Source organism: Ranitomeya imitator, chromosome 2 (genome assembly GCF_032444005.1).
Source record: "Ranitomeya imitator isolate aRanImi1 chromosome 2, aRanImi1.pri, whole genome shotgun sequence".
NCBI classification, from domain to species: Eukaryota; Metazoa; Chordata; class Amphibia; order Anura; family Dendrobatidae; genus Ranitomeya; species Ranitomeya imitator.
In genome coordinates, this window is record NC_091283.1 from 823,001,751 (window position 1) to 823,014,146 (window position 12,396).

Genomic DNA, 12,396 nt, shown 5'->3' on the forward strand with positions numbered 1-12,396 from the left:
AGTATTTACAGACAATGCTTCGTGGGAAAAATGTATGCAGATTTGGCGCCTTCCTTCTGGAGACGTTATCTGACATCAATCAAAGCAAAAGGGAGATGCAGCTTGTTTCAGACTTATTACCTCTCATCAGTACAGAAAAGTGTGCTGAGCCCTGATGGATCTCTGTAGAGATGGGGATTCTCTTCATTTTGTAGGAGTCGCTGGTTTGGCCGATATTAGTGTTTTCTTCTTTATGGCAGAGAGCTAATTTGCATAGGGGGTTAAAGTGATTGTGTCAAGTTGGTCTTGCAGCAGCGCTCCGCTCCTCTGCTTTCCTGATTGATAGTTCAGGCCAGCGTCATTGTTGCAATGCTGGCATGAACTGTGCGGTCTTCAATTCAGCAAGCAGAGGAAGCATTTGCATCTGCAGAATGAGAGCAGCACAGGGGCACTGAAGAAAGCTAGTCACCCCGATTCAGCCAGGTTCAGAGCAGCGCTTACAAGCTCTATTGTAAAGACCTTCTAAACGCTGCGCTCTTTGCTTAACAGACTGGCCACTGCTGACAAGGCTGCAGAGGTGGGTGATAACCATGGTAATGCGCAGTACACCAATAAATAACAAATCCCTCCAGCAGAGCGGACGTTTAATAAGCTTAATTGGAAAATGGCTTTTTTTTACAAGAACTTTGCAATTTTACCCATTTAAGAACTTGAGACTAACCCTTTAAACAGATATTAAAATGAGTTTTTGTTTCCAGAGGCAGGAATGTATCCCACAAGTAACATTTCCATCTCGCACACATAAGCTGCATGTATGATCAGTTCCATCGACAAGTCTGTGCCTCTCTGGCTGGAACACTGCATTGTAAATCCAGCTGCTCCCATCATTACTAATAGCTGGAATATGGATTGATGCTGCACTTGGCGGCCAGGCTCAGTCATGTATTGTCTATGATGAGGCCATCACTTTCATTCCTAGAAAACTTTATGAACTACGTACCATTGTAAGACATCTATCGTTATTTGTTCTGTACTGGTTTTCATTATGCGTGCCAATCACTGACAGCATGCGGAGATAATCTGTAGAGATCGCTTCTGTTCCGTCATTTCATTACCAGTTGATGGTAGAATTGGAGTAGTAGTCTGCGCTGCTGTGCGTGGTCACCGCTCAGATTCTCCACGTGTCAGGCTGCCTTGCTGAGTTCGCCTTTTGCAGCACTCCTGAAAAAGGCAAACTCAGCAAGGAGGTCTGACACTAGGAGAAACTGCGCGGTGACCACGCACAGCAGCGCAGACTACTACTCCTTTTCTCTCACGAATTGTCCTATGTGGTGGGATCTTTTGACCTGTGGGTAGTGCAGCAGATGTCATACCTTGATTTCTCAATTGTGAGTCAAACAACCTTTAGAAGGTGAGCAATTCCTATACCTCTCACCTAGACCTATTTCTCTACTGGATAAGACCCTATTTCGCTTGGTGTCTCCCCCTCTTTCTAGTTATATCATTATCATCACCGGTAGGTTTTTACCTTTCTAGTTTATAAAGCTTGGAGGCAGTTCATACAGGGTCTGTCATCAACTCATCTGAGGGTAGGGACCGGGACCTCCGATTTCAGTGCTGGGTCATTAATGGGGTTCTTGATTTGATAAAACATTGTTTATCTGCTGCAGCTCTGCTACTATTCACATTGATGAGGTCTGTCTAATACCGCCCACCCACCAGCTGTCAGTCAGTGCTATACTGAAACTGTGCCGGCGCCACCCCTATGACCGAATGCTACCGGGAGGAATAAAGTTCATTTCCTCCTGGCAGCGGGGTTCAGTGCCGCGGCCGCTTGGTGTCAAAACGCTATTTACCTGCAGATAAACCGCATTTTAACATGACAAGTTCCCTTTAAAAAAACACACATATTTGGTATCTTTGCATCCGTAAAAAGTACAAACTATAAAATGACTTTAGAACTGTCTGGTGAAAAGATGTTATCAACTATCCACAGGATCGGTCATAACTTCTAGATTGGTAGGGGTCTGACCATTGGGACTCCCACCGATTACCTGAATGGGGCACTTTTATCCCCCTAGGTGGAGGAAGTGCGCATCATGCTCGATGTTCCATTCGCCCCCCAAGTACAGCAATCTGCTTCTTCCAGTAGCCCCCCATAGAGAATGAATGGAGCAGTGGTCGAGTATGTGCACTGTCACTCCATACTAACTGGGATAATGGAGCCCCCCATCTAGGTGGTAGTCCCAGTAGTTGGCACCCACCAATCTAGAAGTTATCACCTATCTCGCAGACAGATGATAACTTATTTTCATTAGACAACCCCTTTAAGTGTATTACATTCAGATTTTTATTTATTTATTTTTTTAATCGGCCCACTAGCAATTGTATTTTCATTGCATTGTGTTACTCGCACCCTCTACTGTACACAGTGATTCCATATCACGTATGATTGATTGATTGATCATTATTTTCCCTGCAGGGATGGAGGTCGGTTCGATAGTTCGTGCAATGTTTGATTTTTGCCCCAGTGTCTCGGAGGAGCTGACGCTTTTTGCTGGAGATGTCATTGAAATTCTCAATGTAATAGATGAATTTTGGTTACTGGGGAATAAAGAAGGAATCACAGGTACATATATTATTTATTTTTTATTATGTTTATTATTTTTATTATGTTTATTATTTATTTTATTATTTATTTTTTTCCCCTTAATTTGTCATTTATTTGTATTTTTGGACTAATGCCACAGAGTTTCACTCTTCCACTATAGTTGCAGTTTATTTGATAATTAAATTATGTTTGGTTATTTTTTTGCTTGTTTCATTATAGGTCTTGTCTCAGACTGTAAGTTATCCCCTAACCCCTAGGCTCAATTTAGCCATTGTAGAGCCTTGATTCTTTGGATCGGTGGGGGTCCCAGCAGTTAGACCCCCCTGCAATAAGTTACTTATCCTCTATATTATGGATACGGGATAACTTGCAATCTTGTTACAATCACTTTAAAGGACATAAAATTACATTTTCCTAATTTCGCGCCGAACTAAGAGGGAAAAGTATCAGTGCAGTACCAATGTAGACCACCAGGTGCTGCTCTGAGACTTATTATTCTCTGTTCCTCCTAGCTTATTTCTTAGAATTTCTTACCTTTTCAAGATCTGTTTGCTTTCAGTAAAGAGCAATACTCCTGTATATATGCTGAAGCTACCATATAGCTGTCCAAATATAACGCTACCATCTAGCTATCCAAATATAACGCTACCATATAGCTATCCAAATATAACGCTACCATATAGCTGTCCAAATATAACGCTACCATATAGCTGTCCAAATATAACGCTACCAAATAGCTGTCCAAATATAACGCTACCATATAGCTGTCCAAATATAACGCTACCATCTAGCTATCCAAATATAACGCTACCATCTAGCTATCCAAATATAACGCTACCATATAGCTGTCCAAATATAACGCTACCATATGGCTGTCCAAATATAACGCTACCATATGGCTGTCCAAATATAACGCTGCCATATTGCTGTCCAAATATAACGCTGCCATATGGCTGTCCAAATATAACGCTACCATATAGCTGTCCAAATATAACGCTACCATATAGCTGTCCAAATATAATGCTGCCATATAGCTGTCCAAATATAACGCTGCCATATAGCTGTCCAAATATAACGCTGCCATATAGCTGTCCAAATATAACGCTGCCATATAGCTGTCCAAATATAACGCTGCCATATGGCTGTCCAAATATAACGCTACCATATAGCTGTCCAAATATAACGCTACCATATAGCTGTCCAAATATAACGCTGCCATATAGCTGTCCAAATATAACGCTGCCATATAGCTGTCCAAATATAACGCTGCCATATAGCTGTCCAAATATAACGCTGCCATAGAGCTGTCTAAATATAACGCTGCCATAAGGCTGTCGGAATAGCACTACAATGTAGATGACTACGAAACGACATATACATCATCCCGTATACTGCAAAAACAACTCCATAGTGCATAAATAATGCCTAGATTCCAAAAATATAGTGCTCACATAATGGCACCATATAGTCACTAAATATACCACCGTACATAAAATAACTATTGGCAGAGCTATACGTTTCTTGTGGCAGTCCCAGGCCTTGGATGCCAGGTGTTCCCTTTAGCATGGAAAGCTGTGTGACCCCTCACAGGTTGCACCCTTTAACGCCAGATATGATTAATGTAATTTTCTGAATGTGTAACTTCCATGTTCATAGGACAATTTCCTGTAAGTTTTGTGGAAGTGCTGAGCATCCCGACCACGAAACATGGAGAGAAGATGTACGTCAGTATTAGCGACTTTACCTCCCATGAGCCTGGAGCGCTCTGCCTCCAAAGAGGTATATTTACATTATAACTTGTTACTTTGTGAAGATTGTCTTGCTATATTTTATCAGTTTAACTTTTTATCTTTATTTTATTATCGATGCGTTCCAACAGTGAGTAGATGCTACGGCATCCAATCTAATCGCATGTATTTGTCCAGCGGTGGCCGCAAACGCCGTTTACACTTAGCAACCCACCGGCGCTAGATCACTTTTTTAGATGGTGGACTAAGGACATGCATGCATTAAAATGTCCAATAGAAGGCGCTCTTATCTCACATTTCGGCCCATCAATATATTCACCTTGGAGATTGGAAATTACTTATAACCAAATATTATCAGTGATTCATATAATACATTTACTGTTTTATGCTAATGTGTTTTTCTTTATTTTTACTTTTCTAGGGGATCTGGTGGTGTTGGAGGGATCCTTGGCTTCTAGTTGGCTGCAAGGTAGAAACTGTTGGGGTGCAAGAGGGTTTTTTCCCCTATCATGTGTCCAAGAGTTCACCCTATCGTCTAGGAGCCGTCAGCTTTGCCAAAATGTGACTGTAGAACTCCCCAGTTATGCCATCGGCCAAGCGCAGGCAATATTGGGTCTTTCCGCACAACTTGAAGAAGAGTTAGATTTCCGGGAAGGAGACATCATCATCATAACTGGGATTCCAGAACCTGGTTGGTTTGAGGGAGAACTTAATGGAAGGAGGGGAATTTTCCCTGAAGGGTTTGTGGAGTTGATGAATCCTTTAAGAGTTCCTGATATTGGAGTTCCTTCACATGAAGAGAGAGAAGAGTTTGTTCGCGATAGGTCACCGGAAATAATCCATGAGAGGGACATGGATAAAATTATAGAAGAAGAGGAACAAGAAGGGATGTTTGCTGTGGCCCTATATAGATTCCAAGCTATGGAGCAGAGAGAACTGGACTTTAATGTTGGAGACCGAATACGAATAATCGGGACGTTGGAGGATGGGTGGCTGGAGGGCGAGTTGTATGGGAATTGGGGAATTTTTCCTTATAGGTTTGTAAAAATGGAGAGTAAAGAAAAAAATTCTCACGAGGAGCAACCAGTAGATACAGAAACTTCTATATCAAATCGTCCTGTGAACTATCTTGACATGTCCTCTACCCATGAACCGGGAAGCGGGACAGATCCACATTATTGGGATGTCCATGTTGACAATCCACCACCATCGCCCTCAAGTCAAGTAATTCAAGACACCATGCAAAGTCCAGAAACTTTTATTAGTAGTCACAAAGAAACGAGGGAAAGCAACTATGAAACAATCAACAGCTCTTCTGCGAAACCTCAACTACCTCCTCGGCCGCAGAGTAAGATGTGTAGTCCTCCGGCATCACAAAGCCAAAGGCCTAAGGAACACAATAAGTTTACAGCACAGGTTGAAGGCAGAAGAGGTAGAACCAGTTTACCTAATGGAGCTCAAGAAAAATGGTCTTCCAAGAAGTCATTGTCTTTAATGACGACTGATGACATTTATTCAGCTGAAGATCTTGTCAATGAAAGGTCAAAAAACAAAAACAACAGAAAACACAGCCTTCCGCTCCAAGACGTTGGTCATTGGGTGGAGGACCATAGAAGAAAACCTAAGACTAACTCCAAGGAAAAATGTGACTCGAGTTTGTGGACATCTGGGCGAGAAAGCCCAGCAAATGACAATACTGGGCTCGATTTAATTGACTTGGACTCTAAACTTACTGAACAGCTTTCCGAGTTTGAAAAGAGTCTCTCCAACCCTCGAAAGAATGGTAGTAACAAAGTATCTCGCCATTTTTCAATATTGGATTACAACTCTGAAACAGACATTATCCGTGGATCACCAAACTTGTCTAAGCAACAGAAATCGCCGGTAAAATGTAAAGTTTTAAGACCTCCGCCACCACGTCCTAACCCTAGACCTCACTCTTCTTCTCGACATAATGTACCTAAATCCAGTTCCTCCTCTTCTTATTTATCTCCAGCTCAGAACCCACATAGAAATGAAAATGTAGAAAGCACTCCTCCAACTCTGGCTCTTCGACCATCCAGACCTGCACCTCTGCCTCCAACCAATAGCCAGAGAAACACTCCATCTCCGAAACCACTTCCAAGGCAGGAGGCCACACCCAGTGACAACTTTTTGCTGTCAGACATCCCAGATACGATGGATGCCCCTGATGACTTAGAACAGGCAGAGCGGGTTTCCCCCTGTCCATTTTTACTCTTGAAGATAGAAGACGTGGAACGTGAACTTGAGGCCTACAGAAACACCCGTGAGGAGCTCTGTAAGATGCTCGAGGATGAAGACCAGGATGAGATGACGAGAGCCGAGACCATTGAGAATTTGGACTTTTGTGACTCCAACATTGAAAGCTTGAACTTGGAGCTACAGCAGCTGAAAGGTGAGATGTAACCTTGGTTCACTCTTCACCATGCATGCACCATAGATGGTGTTGGGTGATGATGCATTTTTGGTGATGACCTTATATCTCACTGATAATATTTCTTCATGAAATCTGGATGTTTTCTGTTGTGATATTTCCTCTTTCACCACCTTGGTCTTTTTCGAGTGGGCATACTGTACTCTAATTTCAAGGGGGTTGTTCAAGGTTAGAAGAACATTTCTGCCTTCTTCAAAAAACAGTGTCACGTTGTCCATAGTCTAAGGGTACGTTCACGCCAACTTATTTCCAGTCCTTGTATACACTTATGTACTAGTGCATATGCTGAAGAATAATATGGCAGTATGGGTCTAGTGTGTTCCGATTTCAGACCGGACTAGCTTATGTAAATCACCGCTTGTCTGCTATGTGGATGAGCGTACAGAACTGCACTGATTCGGAAAGTTCAGCGCTCTTCTGATCTTAGCTTAATATTGCCCCTTTAAAGGGATCTGAGCTGCAGTACCACAACCAACCTGTGCACTGGTGTGGCGCTGTTTTATTTAGAAGATGGCAGAGATGTTATTCTAACCCCCTTTATCTGCTATAGATAGAATACCTGAATCCTCCCCATGAACCAATTTTACTACAACCTAGGAATATGAGGTCTGCATGAGGTCTGATACCTGGCAAGGAGCTGATATAGAAAGGAGGTGCATGTACAGTACATTGTATGGTCAGTCGGTGACCACACGCACTGGGGGGTGCTGGCATTCACCATGTTTTCAGTTACTTTGTGAATTGTATTAGTGGTTTTCGCAATGATGTGATATCTGGCTATTAGCATTGTGGTTGTACTGAGTAATATCTTGCAATAGATGGAGATATATGCTGTAGACTCATTGTGAAAAATCTGTTGCCGTAAATGTGAGCGAAATCAGTAAGTTTGGGAAACTTGTATGTGCTTCTATGTACATTAGAATCACTATTTTTTTACCCTAAAATTGAGTTTGCTTTTGCAGCTCCTGCTTGACACTGAGTACCGTCACCTACTTTCACCTACATTCATGTCTTTGTTGTTTTCCAGACTCTCCTGACCTGAACTCATGAGGCTGTAGAGTTCACGTCAGGAGAGGTGCGGCCGGTCCAGACACGGACATGTACCAAAAGCCTTCTTCTCTGTTCTCGTCACGCTGACTACATTCTCCAGTAGGAAAAGCTCCCGGCGAATAGGCCAAATATACAGCATTCATTTGGTGTGAGTGCTGTCTATGGGGGAGGATAGGAATAACACACTATCAGGCTCATGTGACCTTCACCTAGGAATAAAGGATTGGGCATGCTGAAAGCCAACATGCCCAATCCTTCTTTCTTCTGATTTGAATCTTGGAGAATTCAGGACACCTTCGTATTTATATACTAGATGGACAGCTGTCTCAGCCTAATGTGGTGGGTTCATCGGATGCTCAATGTGTGCATTGGGCCTTCACTTCCTTTCTATTGTTGTTGTATCTACAAAATTAATTGGGAAGAAGTGTTAAATGCGGCAGAACAGTGGTCCTCAAGAGCTGTGCTCCTCGTAGAGGCTGAGTGGCTAAGCTAAATGGGGTCCTCTAATGGGAGATATGGAAAGGCCCTTTAATATTGTGTGCGGCCACCTATATTTCTACATCCAAGTCGCGTAACACCGGGTAATCCTGGAGCATGGCTCATATAGAGCTCAACCACGAGACGTTCGCCAGCAATTCTCGGTTTCTTGGCCAGATCTCGGTTTTCAGTCCCCGGCCCACTTGTTGGCCTCCTTTTCTATACCGGTCACACCCTGCAGTGCTATTGTTGCTGTGCTTGGCTCTCTGCACAATGTGACCCGGGCTTCCCCTCCTTAGGACCTCGCCATCCCCGCAGCTGCGGAGAGATTATACAGTGTGAGCTGCAAACACAATGCTACCTGCCACGCCAGGGCCGCTGTCACTCAGCTTTTCTAAGCTCCTGAATGGCAAATCTACTCGGTCATACAATGCTATGAAAGACAAAAATATGTGACTGTCCTACTCTAATTCTTAGAATGGCAGCGCATCCTCATTTAAATATGAATGATGTGTAGTACCAGGCACAGCCAGTGAGCACATGTGGCGCTGTCTAGAAGAGTAAAAAGCAAATCTTATTCTTCTCATGCTGGAATACCCCTTTTAATTTGAGTTTTCCAAAAATCTAAAGCTTCAATCAAAGTCTATGGGGTTGATGGAGATAAGTAAGTACAACAGTAGGAGGTAAGGCTAAGTTCACATTAGCGTTGTGCGGCGCAGCATCGGGCGCAGCTGCGGCGACGCATGCGTCATGCGCCCCTATATTTAACATGGGGGGCGCATGGATATGCGTTGTCTTGCGTTTTGTGACGCATGCGTCATTTTGGCGCAACTGTCAGGGCGCAGAGGACGCTGCATGATGCAGTTTTTTCTGCGCCAAAAATCATGCAAAAAATGAACGCATGCGTCACAAAACCTGGCGTTTTGCATGCGTTGTGCATGCGTTTTGCGTTGTCGCCGACGCTGCGCCGCACAACGCAAATGTGAACTTAGCTTAGACGGTTATGGATAGGCAAGAAGTGTTAATTTTGGGAATACCCCATTAAGTAAAATGAAAGTTGGTAATCAACGTTCTTGGTGCTCGTATGTCCTCAAAAAGACCCCAACTATTATTCTTTCTTTTTTTTTTGCTATACAACGAAATATAAAGGAAGTCGGTAGCCATAGGAGACGGCTGGCTTAATTAATTTTTAGAGGAGCTGTGCAAAATTGATCAAATCTGCATTGGTGCCTTATGCAATAAATACCGTATAGTGCACAAGTAATGCAGTAACCAGATAACAATCCTAATCAATAAACAAGGCGACTTCTTAGAATTTTGCATGCAACCTCCAGGTACCCAGGTGATCATCCGATGCGTTGGTGACAGGTGATGCCACCAGGACACATACCCTCTAACAGGCTCGGACTGGCCCACTGGAGAGCAGGAGAATCCTCCGGTGGACCCCGGCCCCTCATGTGTAACACAGAGACCCAAGATGGAGTTATGTCGCTGTGATGTAAGAGTTATGTAAGTGTGCGGTGTCATGACGGGTGTCGCTCAGCCCGGCACTGTTCCAGCTGTGAGACACCGGTAAGTTATGTTCCTGGATGACTTCTCGGGCTGATGTTCCCGGGTGACGCCATGATGTTCGGCTTTGCCGCCCGTCACTGGAGCATGCTTCCTCCTCTGTCATCTTGTTTGCAGGTTCTTGTTACACATAGGAACACAATGTCGGGTGCAGGGCGTCAGCGGCCGGACTCATGTTTATGGCATGTTTACATTGGTTTCTATCATGTGCACAACACGCATGTGATGATGCCTGTACCCGCGCCATTAAATGATACGGTCACCTTCTGGGGCAACTTTTACTTTTAAATGCATGTATTTTGGACTAAAGATCAGTTTTGGGATTCAATAAAAAATATTTCTTCATTTGTCTTTTACAGGCTCTTTTGGTTTCTTGCACATTGCTGGCGCCAGAATGAGTAAACTTAGAATCCGTGAGCGAGTGCGTTCAGACAGGAGTTTAACCCTTTCTGACATTAAAGTTCAGCTTTAATGTGGTCTGTATTCATAAAGTAGGAGTTTAGAAAAAGGCAGAAAAAAAGTTACCAACTTCCTGATGGAACAAGCTCACTGATTGATATTCAGTTACCTCATTCTGTAGCCAACAATGTGCAGGGAAACACAGAGCCAAATGGTGCACAATTATTTTTTCTATTAAACCTCAATTGCAAAAAAAAAAATTAGCTCAAAATACCCACAATGTCCCCAAAGGTGTCTGTATCCTGGAACATCTTTTGGAGCGTAGATGTTGAGCTGTGGAGAGGAGACGATGCTTATAGACCCGTTTAGGGATCTTGTGCCACTGATGACTCCATCCTAGCATACTTTAGGGGTCTTGCGCCGCTGATGATTCCCCTAGCATACTTTAGGGGTCTTGTGCCACTGATGACTCCCCTAGCATACTTTGGGGGTCTTGTGCCGCTGATGACTTCCCTAGCATACTTTAGGGGTCTTGTGCCACTGATGATTCCCCTAGCATACTTCAGGGGTCTTGTGCCGCTGATGACTTCCCTAGCATACTTCAGGGGTCTTGTGCCGCTGATGACTTCCCTAGCATACTTTGGGGGTCTTGCGCCGCTGATGACACCCCTAGCATACTTTGGGGGTCTTGTGCCGCTGATGACTCCATCCTAGCATACTTTGGGGGACTTGTGCCACTGATGACTCCCCTAGCATACTTTGGGGGACTTGTGCCACTGATGACTCCCCTAGCATACTTTGGGGGTCTTGCGCCGCTGATGACACCCCTAGCATACTTCAGGGGTCTTGTGCCGCTGATGACTCCATCCTAGCATACTTTGGGGGACTTGTGCCACTGATGACTCCCCTAGCATACTTTGGGAGACTTGTGCCACTGATGACTCCCCTAGCATACTTCGGGGGTCTTGTGCCGCTGATGACTCCCCTAGCATACTTCGGGGGTCTTGTACCGCTGATGACTCCCCTAGCATACTTTGGGGGACTTGTGCCGCTGATGACTCCCCTAGCATACTTCAGGGGTCTTGTGCCGCTGATGACTCCCCTAGCATACTTTGGGGGTCTTGTGCCGCTGATGACTACCCTAGTATACTTCAGGGGTCTTGTGCCGCTGATGACGCCCCTAGCATACTTTGGGGGTCTTGTGCCGCTGATGACTCCCCTAGCATACTTTGGACGTCTTTTGTCGCTGATGACTCCCCTAGCATACTTTGGGAGTCTTGTGCCACTGATGACTCCCCTAGCATACTTTGGGGGTCTTGTGCCGCTGATGACTCCCCTAGCATACTTTGGGAGTCTTGTGCCACTGATGACTCCCCTAGCATACTTTGGGGGTCTTGTGCCGCTGATGACTCCCCTAGCATACTTTGGGAGTCTTGTGCCACTGATGACTCCCCTAGCATACTTTGGGGGTCTTGTGCCGCTGATGACTCCCCACATACTTTGGGGGTCTTGTGCCGCTGATGACTCCATCCTAGCATACTTTAGGGGTCTTGTCCCATTGATGACTCCATCCTAGCATATGCAATGTCCTTCTTTCGCGTTTTCATTGGAGTTGGGACTGCGCATACGATCCCTCTAGATAATGGTTTATTGGTGCCTAATAGGTGATGTCATAGTATTATATGGTTATTGTGCCATACACATAAATGGGAGATCATGTAATACAGTGTCAGCGTAGCTGAGAAAAATAATGTGCAGGACCTTGGGCCTAGCAGGCACATCGGTAGTCTGTGGCTACCGCACCAGAGCCATATGAGCCTCTTCCGACCTGTTGGGAACCTAGGTGCCTCTTTCAATTCGTAGGCCTGGTGCGATGTCATACATGCGTCACTCCAACAATGATGTCGTGGCCGGTCTGCTAATCAATAGATACATAAGCTTTCCCAGACTACAAAACATGACCGCAGGATCGGCCAAATCCACCAAAGCAAGAACTATTATTGTGAGCAACGGTCCGAACGTCGATTTTTTTTTTTTTTTTTTTTTTTCCCCCTGAGGCTATGTGCACACACGGTGTCATTTAGACGCCTACGCAGCCGCCAAGTTTT

At 44.4% G+C, this 12,396-nt stretch overlaps 1 protein-coding gene across 1 annotated transcript in view; it reads left to right on the forward strand.

Annotated features, from left to right (window-relative positions):
• The window catches only part of DNMBP (dynamin binding protein), a 124,732-nt gene that overhangs the window by 45,269 nt on the left and 67,067 nt on the right, over positions 1-12,396 (forward strand). Inside the window, exons 2-4 of the mRNA XM_069753972.1 lie at positions 2,462-2,608; positions 4,247-4,369; positions 4,760-6,754. Coding sequence (XP_069610073.1) covers positions 2,464-2,608; positions 4,247-4,369; positions 4,760-6,754 — 2,263 coding nt within the window. The 5' untranslated portion in view covers positions 2,462-2,463. The remainder of the gene's footprint in view (positions 1-2,461; positions 2,609-4,246; positions 4,370-4,759; positions 6,755-12,396) is intronic.